The following is a 22,677-nucleotide window of genomic DNA, read 5'->3' on the forward strand; positions in this document are numbered from 1 at the left end:
AGTGCTCGTCTGTCCACACCTCCACCTGTCTGTCTGCTCTGTAGCACTTGGGACCCTACCAGAAGACTGCTGACAAATTCAGTGTCAGCCTAGTCTTAGTGAAGAAGGATGGGAGAAACCAGTCACGGTGTTGCTACCGGTCATTCAAAGGGACGAGCCACCACCGTGGTGCCAGAGGGGTGTTGCTGCCCTCCAGAGAGACCGCTGCCTTCTCAGCTGCCATTACCTTCAAACCAGTATTAAATGCCATTTCAGGGGAGATGTGTTCGACTCATTATGTACAAAGACTTTAGCTTGGGATGTGTTTGCGTTTTTTCAATCCAAATCCATTGCAATACTGGTCACTTGCTCAAAACCTCAACGTCTCATACTAAAAAAGTACCAGTACCTACCTAATTACCCTTCTTGTTTAGAGATAATTGTCATTTCCCTCCATGAGCTAACTCTGAACAAAAGCTGCAGTGGTAAAATAAATCTGAAGTTCTCTTGAAACATTTTAAATAATCATTCTCATAGGCTAAATCACACAGCCAAGTCAAGTGCTTTGCTGATTGCTATATTTCATTATTGCTAACATATTCTTTAACACACTGTTTTCCAGCATACTGTGCTTTTAAGAGCCCAAGTTCCCCACTAGTGGGCACCATTTATCTTCTCATTCCATGCATCTTCACATCTTGTGTTACTGCAAACCCATTTCTGATACAAAGCCATTATAAAAAAGCAGGATGTGAGGAAAATAAAACTAGAACCACGGTTCAGTCATTTGTTACTTTCATAGGTTTTTTTTTTTTTTTCTTCCTGTACAAACCCAGCAAGTTATTTAATTTACAGTATAGCTTTCAGTCTATTTAAAATCCCATTGGAAAATAAATTAATAAACACATTTGTAAAAATATGGCAGGCCGCAAAAATGCTGTTAAAAGATAAAAAAACCAACTCTTTGATTAGAAATAAATAAAAAATATAAAAAATAGTTGCACACACTTTTTACATTCACTTTACAAAAACTGAGTGCAAAAGAAGAAAAAAAAAGAAATTGTACTGAAATAAATACAATATACTAACAGAGTGCATTGCTGTTAATACAAATAGTCTGTTGTGGTTTTATTCTTTTTTTATGTCAGCTGGGAAAAAATTAGTGCAATGTTGCAATTGTAAATGCAGCATGGCAACCTACACCCCTTAGCAGTACATGAACTCCTAACAGATCCATCTGGAGTTTACTGCTGTTAAGTAATTTCTGTTGCCCAGCAGCTTTCACATCCTACACATGGATGCCCTTCACTGCCTGTTTGATACTTTCCAGCAGAGCTTTGCATTCGGGGGAATAGTCCCGTTCCAGATTGCTGTACATGTCTGTGAGTGTATTTACATATGCTTCGAAATTCTGCTCACTGATTGGCCCCTAAATGAAGACAAAACAGATTATAATTGTAGGAGGTAAAATCAAGGCCGAAAAAACCCAAACACCCAACCCCAAACCATGCCAAAGGAGCGATATGGCAACTGGGGAGAAGTCATGAACAGGGCAGCCATCCAAATTAATGGAAGGGTTGTGGAAATTACAGGAGTTGCAAGTCCTGGGGAATCCATACTCTGTCCAAACAAGAAAAGGGGTTGGAAATATTATGGTTAGTGTAACCTTTTTTTTTTTTTTTTTTTTTTTATTGTGGTCTATTTGTCTCTGGGATTGTGACTGGCATTCTCCCTAACTGCGCTTTCTTAACCTTCCAGTGGCACTCTCGACATTTGGAAAGGGGACTGGAAAAATTAATACCTCTGTAGATTTAGCCTTTGTTTGAAAGTGAGATGTGAAATTCTTGAGAAGATGGAGCTTGGTTATCTCCAGAAAAAACATCTGTATGAAACAGGTTACAGTTTTGATCTGGGAGCTAAGTCATTGAGGATTCTCATGAGAGTGAAGGTTTCCCTCTTTGTGAAGGGTGGGTGTTCAGACAGGGAGGTTTGAAGGAAAAGCCTACTTTGCACAGTGTGGTACAGGGCAGAGAAACCAGGGCTGGCTCATTCCTGAAAGAAACTGCACCTACCACCACACAGACTTCATGATCCTGCAGCTCTGCAAAGCAAATCAGCCTAAAAGTGCTCTCTGCTAATGCAGCTCCAGGGCTCCTGCCAGTCCCTGAGCTTGCTCATCTGCTTCAAGTGCTGGCAAAGCAGCCTCAAAAGAAGGTGCTAACCTGCTGGCTCTGGGCTTACCATCTGTGGCAGCTGAATGTCAGCGAGACTGGAGATAAGGGCTTGGCTTAAGCCAGCTAACTCCTTCAACAGGCTCTCGTTGTTCTGCTCTATGAGTTTGTTCTCCTCTTCTATTGTTTTCAAATTGCTCTCCATAGATGTGATCTAAAAGAGACAGGCAGACGCAAACACAGACAGACAAACCTTGGCAGCGTTGTTACTGCAGTTTGAACCCAAAATATCAGCTGGGTGATTACGAGGGAGGCCATGATGAGTCTGAAAGTAGCTATGCTTTTTTTTAGGAGAGATGTAACTTCTCCACAGAACATTCAGAGCAAAGAAGAGGTTGCATTTGCTCTGAAATGAGGGGCTTTGCTGCTGGTTCATGGAGAAACCCTGTGGCAGCAAGGCACTAGAGAGTGCCCCAGAGTGGGAGGAGGGAATTGAGCTTGGAGAGGAGGGTCAGTGTGGTGCTGGGATGTAGTGTAGCCTCAGGGCTGGAGGAGGGAAGGAGAAAGGAGGCTGATGTTTCCATTGTTGTCCTGCTCTTTCAGCATCCCTGCTGCTCGACCACAATGGCAAGGGCACGGGTATTGGGTATTAGCTGTTGTGCTGCTTTCCACCCTGCTCCTGGGTGAGCTCTGGGCTGGCTGGGATTAGCAACAGGCCTGGTGCTGGGAACAATGAGAAAAAAATAGAGTGGAAAGGAAACTGAGAGGCTGAGCATGTATCGCAGAGATGATCTCTGACCAACAGAATGCAAAGGAGGGTTTCTGAAAGAGCAGGAAAAAGCAGCCGAGGTAGAAAAAATATGGTATCTTTTTAAAGTGAGAGCTCAGGTCTGAAAGCTTAGATGTCAAAAGCAGTGCTGAAAAACAAAACCAGTAATGGCAGGGTCTGGTTCCCTCCTGCCCTGCTCCTAGTTCCGGGAGCAGACAGCTCAGCAGGGCAGAACCAAGGGCTGCCATCCCTGTGCCCCAGCACAGCTCCCCAAGGCACTGACCAGGGCAGTCATACCCACAATTGTCATGCCCACCCTTCCTTATTAGTATGCAACTCTTTGCACTACTTAATTGCCTCCTGTCTGTGGCCACTTTATTTCCTTTGCTCATGCACAGCTACATAGCAAAGCTCCCCGGTGTGAGAAACCCCTTTTTGTGTGCCTCTCTTCCACTACAGCCCCTCCTCTGGAGGGTGTCCATAGCAGTCTAACCCCTGGCTGGGGTAGTGTAAAAGGAGGTAGGAGATTTATGGCTTCTGCTGGAGTTCAGTTCAGGCTTTGCTGATCAAGCTGCCTTCACCAGGGAGAAAGTCCAGCGTGAAGAAACTCCCTGCACAAAGCTGCATTAACTGGGAAATATCCATGTAAATAGCTCAGTGACCACCAGAGAGAACCAAGTGTCCTGAGACAGTGAGCACAGCCCCCCTGCAGTGCAGCTTGGGCTGGATGTTCCCACAACTGCTGTGGTGTGCAGCCAGATTGTTTAGATCCAGCACAGGTGGCACAGGCTTCTACCTTGTTTAGACCATACACTCAGTGGTTATTGCAAAAACAGCAGGGCTCAACACTGCCCATTCCAATGTGGTGCAAATAGAGGGGGGTATGGTTACACTCAGTTTAGTTTAGATCGGTTTGGATCTATATTCAGTTCACAGATTTAATTTTATTTCACTCTTATTCTGAAAATTCTGAAGCTTCTGCTCATGTTTTTACCCAATCTGCCCAGGTTATCTTCCAGCTGTATATGGGAGTCTGAAGGGATGGAGCTATACAGCTCACTCCATAGAACCCCTATCAGAGTATTAAAGACAACTTAATCTCTCCAGTATACAAAATAATGAAAGAGAATGACTCTTGCATAACTCCTGTCAAAATCCTCTGCTACACAAACTAGCAAAAGGTATACATTCTTTACCATCTGTTGCCTGGAAGCAAAATTCAAACTATTTGAATAATTGATAGTAGGTGAGCTAAACTAGGAAAATTTTCTTAGGTACACATAAGAACCCATTAAATTCAACTTTCATTAAGACTTGGAGTGGGTTTGTAAGAGGAATTATCATCCCTAAAAACTCAAGTCATAGGACCTCCCTGGTTTGGTGAGCAGATGTTTGGTCAACAAAGGAAAATGGATGTTTTGTTTGGTAAGTATTTTTCAGGTCTGCTTGCTAAGATTAGCTACAAACTGTCCTGAATTTGTCATTCAGCAGATCTTTAAGAAAATACCTGCTGCTCATTTACAGAAAACAATAAAAAAGGAGAGCTTGGTAAAAGAAGTGCAGAGGAGACTTCCTATTTTTAAACAAAGCATTTACAAAGCATTTACATATTTATCATGCTTAAACATAGCATAGGAAAAGGTTTCACATTTATGGCATACCTGAGTTTGAAGTTTCATCATGTCGGCTTCAATTTTAAGATTGGATTCATTCAGCTCTTTTATTTCCTCATCCAAATGTCTTATTTCTTCATCACTCTCAATACCTGTAAATAGTTGAAAATAACAACATCAGATTTAGGGTGTCCACATGTAAATGGATGTATGAGTAACAAGCTGCATTACCTGGTACTTAACCATAGCAAAATAAGCTTTTCAACAAATAATTGATCCTTGTATTGCCTTTTACTTTGATTTTACTGTCAAAATTCTTTCCTTCCATTAAACATTTATATGAGCTGAAACATAAATGGGGCAATCTTAGTCCTAATTTTTTCACTATTTCTTTTTTTTTTCACTGCATCATGTAACCACAAGCTGGAGGGTACAAAAAGGAAAAATTGCCAAGAAGGGGGAAAGTTTATCATAATACATGAGAAGATTTTTATGTTTCTTCGATGTGGGGAGTTTTTGTTTGTTTGTTTTGGTTTGGGTTGGAGTTTTTTTTGTTTTGTTTTGTTTCAAAAGGAATGTAATAGCAATCCTTCTTTTTCAGGAAATACACCAGGGCGACATCTTCGCTAGTATTATAATTGTTCACTCATCTGTACCTGTTTCTGATTTTGCAATAATCTCTGTGGGGGCAAGTTCTTGTGCCAAATAACTTCAATAAGCACAGCTTTAGTTATATCTGATAAACAGTGAAGTTTAAATAATAGGAAAGGGTGAAATTTTCAGAAAGCTAACAAGTATTACAGGGGAAAAAAAAAGGAGAAAAAAAAAGGAAGCCAGTCTTTTTCATCCCAACAAGTTAGGTAGCAAAGTAAAAAAGCTCCAGTTCTTTAATGAAAGCCTTATCCTGAAAAATACTGAGCTTTAGCAGCTGCTGGCAAATGCATGTGCCTGTTTCTGTTTAGTATCACTCTGAGCCCAACTCTGCCTGGAGATTTGTGCCACTGTTGTTACTGCTTTAAAGCCTAGAACTGAGTCTACTGGGGAGCCAGCGTGGGAAATCTGTAAGCAGTAATGCAACAGTTTTCCTCAGCAGTTGGAGGCTAAAGACTGAATTTCCTGAATCCTGGCTCAATGCCCAACTTGCTAAAGCACATTGTATAAGAAGGGAGACTCCTACACATTTCCCCCTGCAACTCTGTGGTAATTATTGCTTTGCACTTAGGTTAGCTAAATTGCACAAGCCCTGCATAGATACTAAACCATGTAGGAATGAAGTTAGAGATGAGTCAATTTCTGCCCACAATATTTCTCCCTTTGTACCTTATTAATCAGATAGCTAAGTCCTCCTGATCTGTAATTAATTGTTTATTAATTAAAACAATATTGAAAGGGTATTCAAATAAAAAAATAATGCTCTGGAACAAGAGCATATCCTCAATGTTCAGTTATCAAGATGTAAATGAGAATAATTTTATAATCTCTCATGCAAATATTTTTTGTTAGTCACGATTTTTTATTGCTAGAGACAAAGTACTGAGAATTAATGCCAGAATGGCATAAAGGGGCACAAGTATAAATGGGAGTCAGGGCCCTTCTATCTAAATAAATGTCATCATTTTTTACAGATTTCCTTACCGCCACTTGCTTTAAGCTTGATAGTCATTAATTCTTCCGAAATTTTGCCCTTTTTTATGGTTTGTGCATTCAGAGGACAACCAGACAGGCTGAAACCAATAGGAAAAAAAACATTAGCACCCACTTGAAAATGGCAACAATCCTTTCAGGCAATATTATCATGCACTTGGACAGACCTCTGTACCTAAGGTCACATCAGTATCTCCATTATAGCATGGCTTCAGGGAATGACATAACTCATAAAGAGTCATTTAGCTGTATATTCCAGCTTGAAAATCGGCACAGAAATCTCAATCTACGGGTAAACAACTCTTAAGCATATTTCAAAATGATCAAAATTGCAGTAGCAGCTACTGTTAAGTTATATGAAGATGCATATACAGAATTCTTTAAATTCAAACACTTATAAACTGTTTATATCAAGGTATTGTTCTCCAAAGGAGAGGAGAGTATAGAATTTAAAATGGCAAATTTACTATCCTAAAAAAAATTAGTTAATGGGATGATGTCCACAGTGCCCAATTATTGTATCAATTTGTTGATACATAATAATGATCAATACAATAATAACTCTGGATATACCCTATAGGCTGTAATAGCTTTTTTGAATGGTTCCATTATATAGTCAGTTTGCTTTTTAACCACTGTTCACATTAAATTACATTTTGCTATTTCAAAGCTTACAATTTCATCAGCTGGTAATTATCTGAGGCAATTTTTATAGCCCACTAAAGGGCTAAGAGGAATTGCGCTGTCTTAATACTATCTTTATAAATAACAAAGAAATACCCATATGCTGAAGAACTGGCAGCAGGATTTGTTTTTAGGTGTTTCTGAGTAAGGAGAGAGGGAAAATTTTGTTTGGTGGATGTGTGTGTGTGTGTGTGTGTGTGTGTGTAAAAATTTTTAAAGAAGAGAATCCTAACAGACATGGCATTTCTATATAGAAAAGAAAAAAACAAACAAAAAAGAACAAAGCAGCAAAACCTAAGCTTTCATTAGCTTGGCTAAAAGCTACACAGAAAGATGCTATTTCTTCAGTTCTAAATTTCTGCTTATGATCTCTGCCCAGAGCAGATAGCTGACTGGGAGACTGTTTGAAAGCCGTGAGTTACTTGTGAGGTTTCTAACGTCCTAGGAAAGGATATCAAACAAAGTTATATTCTCTATGTCATTTTAACTAATGTGATCTTGAGAGTGACCCAGTCTCATACAGGACAGGAATCATCTGTACTACCAATTGCTACCAGCTAAAATAGAGTTTTTGCTACTTGCTTAATTAGTCGCAATTTACAGTAGTGTCCTAATGAAAAGACTTTTAGATGGGATGTAGGAAATAAAATTAGGATAACATTGCACTCTGACTGAATTTATTCAAATGACCATGGGCATTTCTTGTTTCAGAGAAGTTGGCTCAAAGTGTTAGGAAGAAAGCAAAGGAGACAGAACGTAGACTTAAGTACTGTTAAAGACAGAAAACCAAACTTGCCAATCACACCCTTTGCTTACTTTTGATTCAATATGGTCAGATTATTTTTCACAGTGATAGATGGTGTTTATTGTTGTTAGTTATATGTGTGACTTCTCTGCAAGGAAAATTTGTGAGATTGTTATAACTCCAAACTTTTTTAATCCATACAAGAGATGCATGCTTATTGTTTTTCATTTGTGCATCTTTAGCTGCTTAAATACAAAGTTTATGAGTATAACTTTTCCATTGGTAGAAAGAAGAAATGAATGACTCTTGGCTAAAGCTTTTCTGGTGGCATTTTCTGGTGATATTTCTCTTTTCTTTGGAAGACATGCAGACATGCAACTCCATATTTCCCCAGGAAAGAACTCTACTTAATTTTAAAACTCATAGACACTGTACTAATCTTAACACCTTGGAAAGTCATTCCTCAATGAAAACATAGAAAAAACATAAAATTTAAGTCTCTCAAATTAATTCTCTTTTGTATTACTTTACCTGCAATGTTATTACTCGAATGACTTTAGCACAATTCATTCTGACTCTAAACCCACATGTTGCCAATTCAGAGTGGAATGTTAAGGAAAAATAAAAAGAGAAAACACAAAGTTATACCTTCTGTGGGTGACAAAAACATTATTAACATGACCCAGCCCGTTGCAGCCTGGCAAAGGACAGTGTGGCAGCTCCTGTTTGTTCAGTTTCCAGGATAGCGAAGACCCATTGACAGGACTCTCCTTCTGTCTCTTGGCAGCCAAAGGACAACCAGAAGCAGTGCGATGAGAAGTGTATTTACCTGATATGTGACCTTGGCCATCACAGCCTATCACTGGGCATCTACAGAAACACAGCAAAAGAAGCCTCATTTTCACTGGAGACAGCAGGTAAAGGCATTCTCAAAAATTTGTGAGAAAATCATTCTGGCTGCCTTCGCTACTTTGCTTTAATGGAGTAAGAGTTGGTTCCTGTTAGCACACTGTACCAGAGCAACCAACTCTTGTCAAGCTGGGTTATGGTGGTTCAGCTGATCTTAAAATAAGGCAATTTAAAATACAGCTGTAGAGACTAAGGAAATAAGACATTCGTTTAAATAGTATTTTACTGGAAAACAAAATTGAAATTCTATCCTGGGCAGTAAATCACATTTCTTCAAGTGTATGAAAAGTCACCATTGTCTCCTTTCTATCTTGGTTTCTGATATGAAGAAGAGGGTGAGTTCCTGTAACTGGAACACTTGCATAGAAACCCTTGCAAATACTTGCAAAGAAAGGAGAGGGAATTTTTTGTGCTGCCCTGTCAGTGTTGTGCAGTTTTGCATGTGTCATTAGCAAGTATTAAGACAATATTCCATACAACTAAGTCTTCACTTTTATATTCTGGCTGTTATCACTTACAAATTTTAATGGAATTTGCATTCAAGCCAGGAATGTAGTGAATCTCTTCTGAGTTTCCAGTTTTCACTTTAAGTGAAATTTTCATTCATAGATATAGAAAAGACCCAAGAATTACAGATATTTAAGTTCTCTGGAACATATTTTTAAGGTGTCACTCGGATTTAATTAGCTGACATGTTTCACCTCAGTCAGTAACAATTTTCCTTCATTTTGCCAAATTTTTCAACCCATTGGCGTAGCACTCTTTAAAATAATTGGAGCAACACAAGCAGATACAGCAATCCTTCCTCACTGTTCAGTCTCCTAGGTGATGGACTCCACCAACTCCACAAGAAGCAGAAATACTTGGTTTGGTTCCAGCTCTGGGCACTATTTTCACATGGTTGAGATTAACTGGGGCATCTCCCTATGGTTCACCAAGTCCTGAACTCTCCCAGGCCATTTCCCCCCTCCACTGGTGGTGGAGGACCCCTGCTTCTGTACTCACTTAAGTTCAGGGTCTTCTTTTTCTTCCTTGGTAGGAGTGACTTTGATACCTCCTTTCCTGGCACGAGGACAGCCAGACAAGCTGAAAGAAGCACACAGAGTAAGAGCCACCTCTTTCTGCTGCTGCCAGCCGAGAGCCCTGAGCACGGCAGCCCCATGTGATGAGATGGTTGTTACCTTCTGTGGGATGCATAGTTCCCTGTCACATGGCCAGAGCCATCACAGCCAGGTGTTGGGCACCTGTGGAATAATACAGAAATTACAAATTATAGTCACAAAGATACAGAGTAAATAATGCACACAGTCTATATTTTATCTAGAGTGGAAGAAAGAGCAGCAGAGCTTTTGCTGAATAACTAAACCTACCTCTCCCTGTTTTGTTTTTTTTCCCTTAAATAAGCAGAGTCCCTTTTTTAGGGGAGGTTTTTTTTTAATAGCATAGTTTTAATATGGAATGTGAAATATATTGTATATGATCTGTTGATCTAATGACTTTGTATCAATGTTTGCATCAAACATTTTTCCTTGTACAGAATCAACATTGCAAAGAAGAAAAAAACAGTTTGATATAGATCTATCTGTAAATTTGCTATTATGTGTTTTTTAATTATTGGTATGATGTTTTCAGGTCGAGATATAAATAAGCACTTTGCCAGTATTTACAGAGAGGGAAATAAAAGCAGAGAAGCAGTTTTACTTTTGGCCATGGGTAGACAGTAACCAGAATTTGAATTTCAATAATTTGTGTATCCTAGCACTGTAAGCATAACACAGGACCATCTCTTTCTTGCTTGAGATTCAGTTGGGTGTTCAGCTGAGCAATTGGATTATGCTTATTTCTCATAGTTAAGGAGTTGCTCTGTGCATGTGAGACAAACAAGCATTTTCAAGTATGAATTTTTTATACTGAAACATCCTGACAATAAAAAGAAAAAAGCCTGCTGGTTACTGTGCTTTTGCCAGCAGTCTGGCCGGCTGACTTCTTGCTTGCTGTGCCCCAAAAGGCGACTTGGGTCAGTAGGTCTTTCCACTGACTTCTGTGGGGTTTGGAGCAGGACCTCACAGGTAATACCTTCCATCTCAGAAGTACAGAGATTTTATTTTTGCTTTAATTTTTCTTTCTTCTTTTTTTTTTTTTTTTTAATTTAAGGCTGTTGTATATTTGTGGAGTGGTTTGGTTTGAGGTTTTTTTCAGAGAGTATTAACATACCTCAGCAAACAAAGCAGCACCAAGAAACATTTGCCTTAGAAGTTATGCCAGCCTTTTCTTTGTTTCTGTATTATACAACACAAAGTTCTTATACTAAGCAACCCTAAGGGACTTTGAAATGCTATTATTTCTACAGAGCATCAGAATTACATAAGAAGTTGTGCCAAATAATGTTGTACTGAACCATTAAGGAAAGTTGCAGGGTTCACTATTCTCTTAAGGGTCCCAGTTGTTACTGAATCTTTCCTGAGTTAGAGATTCGTGATTTCATCTTGTCATTGGTAGGCTGCCATGGAAAACACCTACAAATATAATGGTAATAGCACATCTGAGTGTGCAGGTGCATCTCTTCACAGAATATTTAAAACTAGTTTTCTGTGAACAATTAATTTGTCAAAAATCTGACTTCTTTTGGACATGAGCAAATTTATGCATTTATTCAAGCAAAATTCAGCATTATTTCAAATGAAGAAAAGGGTGAATTTTTTAAATATAATATCAAAACATTTCGTGATGACACTTAGTGAACTATATTTTTGGTGGAATGAATTACCTCACACTGACAGCAAAGGTAAAGGTGGGGGTTTGCAGAGTGCCTGGACATGCTTGACTGTGTAGAACTAAATGTTGACCTGTTTAAGTGTGGGACAAGGACTGGGCACAATGTCATGTGGAGCAGGCAGCAAGGGCAGATGTCTGGAGAGTGTGAATGCTCACAAGTAAATCCAGAACACCTGCCAAAAACTAAGGAAATTAATTTTGGCTACTTGTTTTATCTGATGCTCACAGATGGAAGGGCTCCCTGCATAGACTGGAGGTGGACTTTAATTCAAGAAAAGCTCTTTGGGTGAGACATTCAAATCGGAAAGTCTGGGAGTTGTGAATATACTTATAAAGGACACTGAACCAAATTTTGTATCACCCCATCTGTAGTTAGCACTTCTGGCAGCAGACAGATTTCCAACTGCATTGGAGTCCAAGCTATTCTGGAGGTCACTGAAGATTTCAGGCTGAGATATTGTCAGAACTAATGAAACTGTAAAAGGATATTTCAGGTGGGCTATAAGTAAAAAGCTTTATTAGCAAGACTCTTAATCTTGGCCACTGGGTTGGGTTTTCTAAATATTGGTTATATCTTTGTATGGATTGTGAAATTCCAGAACACAAAATACACCAAAAGTCTATTGCCTTTCAATTAGTAAAGCTGGGGAATTTCATCAGCCTTTAAGTGGTCTTTGGACTGGTGCCCCAGCTCAGGGAGTCATCCTCTATATTCAATTCCTGTGCAGAGCCAAGAAAATAAGATTAACATCGAAGGGCCAGAGGTCTCAGGACATCAAATTAAGAGATGTCAACCCTCAGGTGGGTGTAGGTTACAAGTTCTTGTACAATTCTTCCAAATCTGTTATTCAAAAATAAATCTCTCAGTGATTTCACATATAAATTCTTGCAAATGGACATTGAGTACCTCCTATTTTGCCCCTTTCTCCAACTCGAGGATTGCTTTATCTTTAGGAAGATTAACTACAACTACATGTAAAATTTAAACACTGAGCTGCAAGTTTAGGAGCATTTCTGGTACGTTGTCTCCCTCAAAAGCTCACCAGAGGTGTTGGATATGACCTGTAGTCAAGGCAAACCCATAGAGGTCAGCTGAGAAAACCATTTCCTGAAATTGTTATACTGCCTATGGAAGGCAGTATAACTCAGTATAAATCAGTGTCAATGCTGTATGTGGAACCCATGTAGGAAAACTGCTCAAATCTCTCCTAAAAATTGACATTTAACCAGTGCAAATATGATTCTATGGGTAGGACTGACCACCTATTCTTAAAAGTCTCTGATATGTAAGTAAATGCCTCTCTAAAGTACACATTTGAAATTATTTAAGGCTAGATAAGCAAGCTCTTGGATTAAATAGGATATCAGCCACAATTATGCCTTTTAGCTTTTAAAATATGAGTCATCATCAAATGTATGTTTTAAATTGACCACCTCAGATTGTTCTGAGCAGCAAGAATCCTCATATAGAAATTTTCTTGAATCTGACTCACAGGCCCACTTTCTGAGCAGATCTTCCTTATTTCCAAACTGTGGATCACATGGAAGCCTTGTATCTTTGCTGGCATAGAGTTTCATAATTAAAGCCAAAATCTTATCTTGATTCTGGCAAATTAAACATGAATAACATTTGGGAAAAATACACAGCTTTTTCATATTCATGCCTAACTACATGAGGGTACTTTCCTGGCCTGATTCTATGAGCATTTATGCCCTCTGCTCACACAGCAATGTTACAATTAACTATTGCTATCACTATACCAGAACAAGCATGATTGCAGCATTATGGAAAAAGATTTAATTAAGACAGAAGCAAAGTTTTGTTCAAAATATCACCTGAACTACGTTTGCAAGAACCTAAATTAAGGTGGTACATTTGTGAAAAATTATTTTATTTAGCCTATTTTCCTTTTGCAAATTGTCTGTGAACAGATTTTGATTTTTGCTCTTTTTCTAGTTAATTGAAATTAAATGCTAACTGCGTTATGCAACATATTTCTGTCTGTGAAATGTCCATGAACTTTGACTTTGTCTTTCACAACTCACTTATTATACATGGCGTACAGTGTGCAGTTTGTCATTTAAGTCATATGCTGTTGCTCCTCTTTCCTTATGGCATGACCAAAACTCTAGAAGCTTTAGTGGAAAAATAACCATATTGGTATGCAAATTTACTTATTCACACATGAATGGGGCGGGGGGGTGATGCATGAGGAGCAACTATTCAAAATATTTGTGTGAGTGTCTTTGTATGGCAGAAAGCCAATAAAAGCAGGGACAAATAGATATGACTCAGCAAATGACTTCAAATTTGTCAGCATTTTTGCAAGCCAGTTCCTTGCTAACCGTTCTGCTCTTTTTAAAACAAACTAAACCTAAATTTTATACCTTTGAGTATCAGAGATGTCAAAAAATGCAGCATTGTGCCAGAGTGCCAGTTTACCTACTGGCTTTGCAAACTGCTTTGGACAGCTGCCTGCATAAATGGTCTTTCTTTGCTATTTTGCTGCATCTCCTGTACATTCAACTTCATAGCTTCCATCAGTTCAGCATTTCAATTATAACTGAAGTTGTAAGGCTAGGGAATGAGACCACTAACATTTGATCTGGGGAAGCCAAACACTGCTCCAAGCCTAAATGTTGCCACTTCTGCTATTAATACTATTAGAAAAGGAAAATAGTCACATGATCAGACTTTATTTTCTTCTATCTGGACTAGAGATGAACCTAAAGGACAGAAAGGACAGTCACGGGGTTCTCCCCTTTTTACATGCATTCATGAATTTTTCCAAGCCATCTATTAAGGGATCCAATTTACAAGTTGCAGAGGGAAAGCTATGAAAGAACTCTAATTATCCTTCCCTTTCCCCCACATCCTTATTGACAAAGCCAATTCAATAACTAGATGACTGGTTGCCAGTGCCTCTCTTGACTACAGATTTTTGAAATATTCATATGTCCCTATACATCTGTCTATATAGCAAAGCCTGCACAGTCCTTTTGTAAGTGACATTTCATGGTGAGAACTATGCCAGCATAAAATCATATGACTTGATGCCTGCTTCAGTGGCATTAAACTCATAGTATAGGGTAGTGACAAAAAAAAAAAAAAAGATTTGCAGGTATTCTGGTCTCATTTTTAGATTTATTCCAACTAGATTTATTTCTAACTAAATAATTCCAATTAATTCTATCTGGATCAGTTGCCAGATCCATCTTACATATTAGATATTTTCTATTCCTCTCTGATTCAGAAATACTGAGAAAACTTCATTTTTTCCTAGTGTTCACAATTTTTGTCCCCCCAGGCCCTGATTAATTAGTGAAAATGAAGGGGTACAAGAATAAAGGAAGGCAAATGGAGAAAAGTAAATTTTATTTCACACAAAAACTTTGCAACCAATTCACTACACTTTTCAGAAAAAGGTGTGATACTGCTCAGAGCAATTCAAATTTACAACTTAAATAACACAGGGAACATGTTTGTCAGAGATAAAGAACAATAACATTTGTGCTATTGTCAATACTTACTTGAGCTCCTGAGAGTTAGCAGCCATAAGGGATTTTAATGTCTTGTCAGCTAATGGGCACCCAGAAACACTGAAAAGAAAACCTGATGTGAAATATTTTACTAAACCAAAGCTTTTTTTTTTAATCTAAAACACCAACATTCAGACAATATATGATTTATATTAGTTAAAATTATACTCTCAAACATTTAATCTCGGCAAAGAAGGACAAAAATAAGACTGTGGTTCTTAAATCACTAAAAAGATTATGTAGTTTGGGACAAAGGTTTCTAGCCCCTGTAAATTTTGCTGTGGGGGAGCAGTGGTACACAGAATCCATCCTTTACGTTTCCTATACGAAGGACAGCTAGAGGATCTGCTCCATGGGATTAGCAGAAGGGAGAAATCATTTCCATTCTGTTCCCAATGGAAATGCAGGAAATTGTTTTTTCAACACCCAGGTTGACAGTAGGCTATTTTGAGAAAAATATTTAATATCCTCAGGTTAAAATATCAGATTATTAATTTAAAAGCCATTCATAAAGAGGTATGCAGAAACCTCATTTATAATCAGATGAAACAGTGTCTGTATAGAGACTGCTTGTACACTCAGGGAAATGCAAACTTCACTAAATTACTTTTCTGCAGGTCTCAGCTGAGCAATGCAGCTACAGTAATAAGCATGTGCTGCTTAACTGCCTCAGTGTATTAAGTCCACACCTTCACAAATATAACAAAATCAGGAAAACCAGCCGCGTTTCTCTGTGGATTGTTTTCTGCAAATTGTTTTTGAATACTTATCCATGGTTAGTACAAAGGGGTTCAAAGATGACAAGGGCTAGAAGTAGCTCTATTTCCTGTTTTAGGCTTCCTGTTGTTTCTTACCTGCGGTGTGAGGCATAGTTTCCTGTTACATGACCGCTGCCATCACATCCTGGGGTTGGACAGCTACGCAGAGAAGAAGGAATGAGAAATTAGAGGATATAAAATGCACCACACAGCCCACCATACCCTGCAGTGAATTATGTAATGATCCTTAGGGCAATCACGTTCATCACTACACACTGTCACGACACTGCAGTAATCTAGAAAAACTTCATTCTAGTTTTCAATTATTACTTGACACACAGAGGGAAAGAATTTCTCCTATTTCCACGGTGCAAATAATTCAAACCTTTATTTTATCTGCATAGAGTTGCCTTTGAATAGGCATTTTGCTTACAAAGTGGGTTCTTAAAAAGACTGTTTTATTATTGGCACAAAATTTTCACAGCAGTTCATAAATGCTGGAGCTGAAGTTTCTGATCTGACCTCAAGTATAACATACTGGAGGCCAGAGAACAGTAATATTTAAAATAATATCTTTCACTTCTGACTAAAACGAGACACCTTCTTTAGAAACATATCCAATATTTGTTTACTGATACAAGTGAGAAAGGTGTCAGGATTGCTAGCAGAAGAGAAAGCACGTCAATATCACACATCTGAAGTTCTGAAAGAGAACAAAACTTTCTCAAGCTGTTTCTCAGCTGAACTGAGAAATGATAAAAAGGTTGCTGTGGTTTGGGAATGGTACTCTCCAAATTAGTGTTCCCACCAAGACTCTCTAAACCATAGGCTGCTTGCTCGCCCAACCCCACCCCCCTCCCCCCATCCTCCTTCCCCTGCAGGCTGGAGAGTAGAATTGGAGGCACAAAGGGGAAAGCCACATCTCAAGATAAGAACAAATCACAGGAAAGAGCAATGAGATAACAAAATGAATGGCAACAGCACAAGTATCCATAAGAAAGTGCACAAGGTAGGCAAATGATTGCTCAGAACAGAACTGGTGTTACCCAACCCTGTCTTTGCCAAGTTTACTTGACTGAGAGGAAAACCTTCTCCCTGGGTGAGGTTATAGAATAACCCCCAGGTCCCAGCCACCCCACCTCCTGGCTACTGCAAAATTTAACCCTGTCCTGGCTGGAACCAGGTGTATGTTTAACAGAACAGATATACTCATTTAAATCTAGGGATGGAGGAGATGCTGGAGAAGATGTCACTGCTTCTCTTTTTCCTCAGCCCTTCTTCAGCTGTAACACTGAAGTCAAGCTGGGATACAATCCTCTGCAAAAGGGGAAAGCTACCAAGAAATGTAACTTGTGCATGGAGAGGGAGGTGAATTAAATATACCATTGTACAGTACTTTGAAACACTCTAACCAACCCTAGAGAGTTGCCTTATAAAGAACTGGTTTTCTTTCACTGGGAATATGGATAAAAAGGGCAAGCAGATGCTGCACAAAAACTGTTAGTAGTGCTCCATGCTAATGAAAAAAGGGGTGCCTGAGATGCTCACCTGGCTATTTTCTCTGAGCTGGCAGAATGCTAGGAAGTTTTTCAAATCTGTAAAAAAGCCTTAGGAAGACATCAGCCTCATTTTCACAGCCCATTTCAACCTGAGCCATGCTGTTATGGCCAGCAAAATTAACATGGCAGAATAGAAAGCACATACTAGATGGTGGGATTCATACAGTAGTTTGCTCCAACTGTGTGCTAACCATGTTCAAAATTTTTCTCTGCAAGTGCTTATGTCATTTTAAAAGCTTCCTCATGATGGAGCCAACTGTACTGAATTTTTCAGTAAAATATCTGAGCTCAGTGGGATCATAGGAATTTAGTCTGATCTCTATATTGCCTATGGATTCTTCTGATAAATTAAAACTATTCTTTATTTAATTTTTGGCACAATTAAATTTTAGATACCTGTTTTTAGATACTTTTTGAACCACTGCAAGCTCATCATTGCCCTAGTTAATACTTTGGTGTTATTATTTAGGAGGGTAGAAAAGTATATTATAGGTATCTCAAAACAGGTCAGTATCACAAAGGAAAAAATACCACAAAAGAAAAGCCATTAGCCTTCAGCAAATAAACTCTCCGTGATTTTTGTATGCATTTATTTTAGAAGAAGAGGCAAGACAACCTGACCTGTAGCAATTTAGGTCATGAGCTATGACTGCAGATATAATGTGGTGAGTAGACAACATGCAGACTGAATGACATGGGGGGAAAGAATGGCTCTTCACAGCAGCTTGCCCCAAGGAAATGTTAATTCTAGAGACACAGACAGATCTAACAGCTTCAGTGCCACACAAGTTGGGTGACATGACTTGTTTATTCATGGGTGAGCCTGCAGTTATGGGCTATCATCACCAAGTGATCTGGACCACCCTTGTTCAGAGAGACCTGCTCTGCTTTGGGACAAAAATAAAAGTGCCATATAAATGATTGCTGAGTCCTTGCTGACTATTGCAGTGAAAACTCTGTGTTAATATCAAAATGATATTGATGTGAACTCAAATGGATTTTGTGAGGAGCATAGATGAGATTTTTAAAAAGTGACTTGTGTTATGAGCTGCTTGGGAAAATTTTAGTGAGAAATTCTAAACTGAAGCAAGCTGTTTTATGCAGACAGATGTAATATAATTATTTTGCTGTTCTAGATAGTAAAGTTTTGGAACTTAACACAGAGCAAGTAGATCTCAGTAACTGGGAAAGAAAGTATTAGCCTATAGTCCCAGGGCGTGAATTTCTACAGCCACTGGATTTTCAGCAGGACTGAATGTTTAATTCTGCTTGGAAGGAAGCAGATGAAGGACTTAAACCTGTTTCCTACAGGTTGGAAAGCCCCATTCTGCATTGTATTTTTTCTTTTTATGAACTCTGCATGTTTTCTGTCTGAGAAATCCTAACTGCTTCTACACAAGTTCTAAGCAATGGGTCTATAATGACAATTGTTCAATTAAAGTTTATTCAATTATATAGGCATTTGCAGAGGCAATCTGTCACACGTTATGAAACTGTGTGTTTTGCAGAAGGAGTTAAGTGCAAGTGCCCACTTGTTACCTGTCTATCTGAGGAGTGAGGAGTGGCACCCAGGATAAATTTAGTCATTATTCTGTCCAGACCCCCAGGCACATTGTGGCTTGTCACAGCTCCAAACTTCACATCTGCATAGCCACAATGCCTACTGCCTCCTGTAACTCACACTTCCCCTACGTATAGAAATTATGCCATATTCTTGCTGTATCAATTACTACTGATTTTTTCAACCACATTTGTACGGTTAATTTTTTTGAGAATAATCTAATCTGATACAAATATAGAAAGATATAGAAAAATATACTGGCAGGGAATTGTGCAAATCTCCCTGCTCAGCTCCTGCAAATCTACTTCAAAACAGAAGTCAGAACAGCAGCATAGCAGTCTTTACCAGGGCAAAGGAAAATGCAGCTGTTTTTGTGACTCACGTGATGAGTTCCTTTTTGAGATCTCTTGAATGGAGCTTGGGTTTAGGACTGGGTATGGAGACATCTCCCGGGTACTTCTTTTCCTCCATGTTTTCTGGAGAGCTCACTGGATCTTTCTGAAATATTAGTTGAGAATATAACAAAAAGTTTTCACTTCAAGTCCTCCCACACATTCAAGAAACAATTTGTCATGGCAAGAGAACCTCTTTTAAACTTAAAAAAAGAAGAAAAAAGAATTTAAAAAGAAATGATGGAGAGAAATTAGGAAAGTTTAGTGTAGTTTCAGGTTCTTACTGGTAGACCTTTAAAAATGTTGTGTATTTTTGAAAGCAGATGCTAGTTTGAGCCATATGTAGGAGAAATTTGTGTTTGTTTTATAAGATGGTGATAAAGGCCAAAGAAAAGTACACAGAGAAAAGAGAAGTGGTTGCTGGTACAGCCAAACTAGACTTTGGCAGTTAGGTTCTTTTTATTTGCTGTGTAAGTACATTGCTGACTTTTGAACATGGTTGGTGTGGCCATTGCATCATAAACTACAAAATTGCAAAAATAAATTTTAAAAAGTGTCATTTACATTAGCAAATGTTAATGCAAAGCTTTTTAGGTCTGTGGAATGGAATGTCCTGTTATCTTATTGAAAGGGCAGATTCTTGTTAAAATAAAAAACATAAAGAACAAAACAACTTTGAAGCTTTCTTAATAGCAGGCTGCTAAGGGTAGTTCTTGATTTCTACTATTTGTAGATCTAAATCATCACTACTACCATGCCGTTTGGTGGATGGTATGAGTCATGAGCACTTGCTCCGTTGGGAAGGCATTTTGGAAACTTGGAGTTCTGGCAGAAAATTGCATTTTTGTTTTCTGAAAAATCTTCTTTTATAATTTCAAAATAAATTGGTTTATACTGTTTTGAGACTTAATGCCTTCAATTATTATTGTCTTTATGAAAGATAAGGATTTTCTTTCTGGAGGGATGCTCAGTAGCTATTTTATCATTCAAGAATTCTCCAAAGTTTATGGCATCAATTATCATTCCTGTATGAATCTCTTCCTGGACTTCACATTGGTTGTGCGATTCCATTCCAATACTCAGGTGTTTCCCAGAGATTCCCATCTGTAGGAGCAGAAACTGTTGCCCATGGTTGAGAGGGGAAGGTCCCAGATCCTGCTAAACTCATGGTGCTGGTGCCATGGATGTTCTGGGCTTGTGCAGCTGAGAAATGTGCCAGGACAGAGGAGCAGGCTTGTCTGGAGAGCTGTTAACACAGAGTGCAGGCCTGAGTGGAATCTGGACTGAAAAGGGAGTTTCTGCCTCCTGGGTCTTGTAAGCTCTGCAGGGGTGTTTCTTCTGATAAAGCTTCCATATGGTCCTCAATTCTGGCAGCTCATCTTTGCCTGTTTGGAGGCTGGATCCTAAATATGACTTTCTTCTGCATTCTGCTGCTGGCTACCTATTGCCTCCTGTTACTCACACTTCCCCTACATATAGAAATTATGCCATATTCTTTCTGTATCAATTACTACTGATTTTTTCAACTACATTTGTAGGATTAATTTTTTTGAGAATGATCTAATCTGATACAAATATAGAAAGCAAAAATACATATATTCAGCTTTACTAAACACACAGTAATTAATGAGTAATTATTTTAAATAAATAGAAAAACCCTCATATATTTCAGGCTTGGGGAATTATATTTCTGAAGGAGAACTTCAGATAAGGAACAACAGAGAAAATTAGCAACTACAGAAGGTCTTGATGTTAGTGCAGAAATAATAAATGATTGAAAGTCTTCCAGACATGGGAACTAAAATGCTAAAATGCAAAAGTAGAAAAATGTATGTCAACTTTGTTCAAGATCCAAGAAACATCAAAGATATTTTCCGAAGTTGGGTTAAATCTTCTTCCCAGTGGCCTACAGGGGTAATTTTGGCAGTGGCATATAGGGTTGATTTTGCCATGGGTATTTGAATTCCTGACTGCTTCTATCCACAAGTTCTGACCTATCTTTCTTACAAACACATAAGTGCAAGCAGGGATCATCACTGGCACGAGTTAGTGTAAAATCAAAAGCTCCCCAAGGAAACAACCAAAAATTCTAACCCCATGTTGCCAGCTAGAAGGGATCAGATGTCAAAATAACTTCAAAAAACACAGATAAAATGGTTTCCACTTAATTTAATGGAGGTTAAAGAAGAGTGGTTTATCAGTTTCCTGTCTATCAACTAACTCTGCCAGGCTACATCTACATCACTGTACTGATGTGTGTTTCTAAAAATTTAAAGCATGCCTTGCCTGGATCCCCTGTATCTAAACCAGACCTCTTCCACTTCTTTTGAGAGAAGCCTGGATTAGGGGGTGGTGAAGAGGATGCTCTAGCACTCCACTGTGATCCTGTTCTGGGTCATGTACCTCAGGATGCAAGTGCAGCCCACCAGAATTGCCGTACTTCTATGTGCTGCAGGCTGTGTTAATATTTTCATATGTGCAACTTATATATGTGTAACTTGTCTTCTTTGTTTCAAACGAAAGATATTCTGATCTTTTGCTGGTGATGGACCAGAAAATTTTTGTGTGTGTGACTGTGTATGTGAGTTATCATATCACTCTTTGATACCTGCTGCACAGAGCAGACTGATGGAGAATTATGTATATCCAAGGCTTGACAAAACTATACAATATTGCAGTTCACAACAAGATTTCATGGTGAAGACTGACTGAAGTACACCTATAGCCACCAGTATAACTGATATAGAGGACTTAGAATTGCAGTATTTTCATTTTCTATCTTTAAATAATTAGATTTTTTCAAATCTTAATGGTGAATTTCCTGAACTCAGCTATTAAGATTTCTAATTTTTTTAAACTAAAGCTTTACACACACACACAGAAACAACAACAATTTTATACAGCTTTTCTCCTAGTGTATTTCCCAGGAGTAAGAGAGATGTACAGACATTTAAATAGGTGACTTCTTTAGTCACCTTTAGTCATTTTCTTCGTTTCTTGAGGGACACTTGGTGTTATTCAATCAACATAAAATCTTCATATGTGTAGAAGCTGCAAAATCAGGACAGTGCAAAGGAAATGCAGGCAAAGGAATAATTAAACTCTGCCTTTTTAGAACCTTACATCACTACATGTGGCCCAAAAGGGGTTGCATCTGCCTGAAACACAGAAGGTCAGAAATAAAGAAGAAATATTTTTGATCCACTGCACTTAAGATTAAAAGTAGATCATCATATCTTGGCTTGTGTGCTTCTCCAGCTATTTATCCTTAGAGGGAAAGATAATCCTTTGGGAAAACACCTTTAGCACTTCTCTCTTTCTGATATGTTGGGTGATGATCATTACAGCTAGTCAAGCCCAACTGTATGTATAATTTTTCCTTTTCCATTTGAATGGATTTATAGTTAAATGCTATTAAAATCTAAAGAATTTCAGACTAAAAGAAAAATCAGAACCATCCCAATTGGTCCAAGCACTACTATTTCCTGCAAAGAGCATGTGTGTATTCATGCATGCACACTACTGAAAGAAAGCAAGCAATGATACTCCATTAATGTACAGATGGAAGTTTATATTGA

The 22,677-nt window shown here is 38.5% G+C and overlaps 1 protein-coding gene across 3 annotated transcripts in view; it reads right to left on the minus strand.

The window, feature by feature from the left end:
• Positions 1–1,267: 1,267 nt before the first annotated feature.
• ST18 (ST18 C2H2C-type zinc finger transcription factor) overlaps positions 1,268–22,677 on the minus strand; it is a 165,408-nt gene continuing 143,998 nt past the window's right edge. For all 3 annotated transcript variants that reach the window (XM_030231818.2, XM_050970961.1, XM_050970962.1), the window contains 10 exons: positions 19,090–19,205; positions 15,684–15,746; positions 14,821–14,889; positions 9,696–9,758; positions 9,520–9,600; positions 8,254–8,475; positions 6,168–6,256; positions 4,581–4,684; positions 2,221–2,364; positions 1,268–1,408 (listed from right to left, as the gene is read on the minus strand). In XM_030231818.2, the coding sequence (XP_030087678.2) occupies positions 1,268–1,408; positions 2,221–2,364; positions 4,581–4,684; positions 6,168–6,256; positions 8,254–8,475; positions 9,520–9,600; positions 9,696–9,758; positions 14,821–14,889; positions 15,684–15,746; positions 19,090–19,205 (1,092 nt within the window). The remainder of the gene's footprint in view (positions 1,409–2,220; positions 2,365–4,580; positions 4,685–6,167; positions 6,257–8,253; positions 8,476–9,519; positions 9,601–9,695; positions 9,759–14,820; positions 14,890–15,683; positions 15,747–19,089; positions 19,206–22,677) is intronic.

This window comes from Serinus canaria, chromosome 2 (assembly GCF_022539315.1).
Source record: "Serinus canaria isolate serCan28SL12 chromosome 2, serCan2020, whole genome shotgun sequence".
NCBI classification, from domain to species: Eukaryota; Metazoa; Chordata; class Aves; order Passeriformes; family Fringillidae; genus Serinus; species Serinus canaria.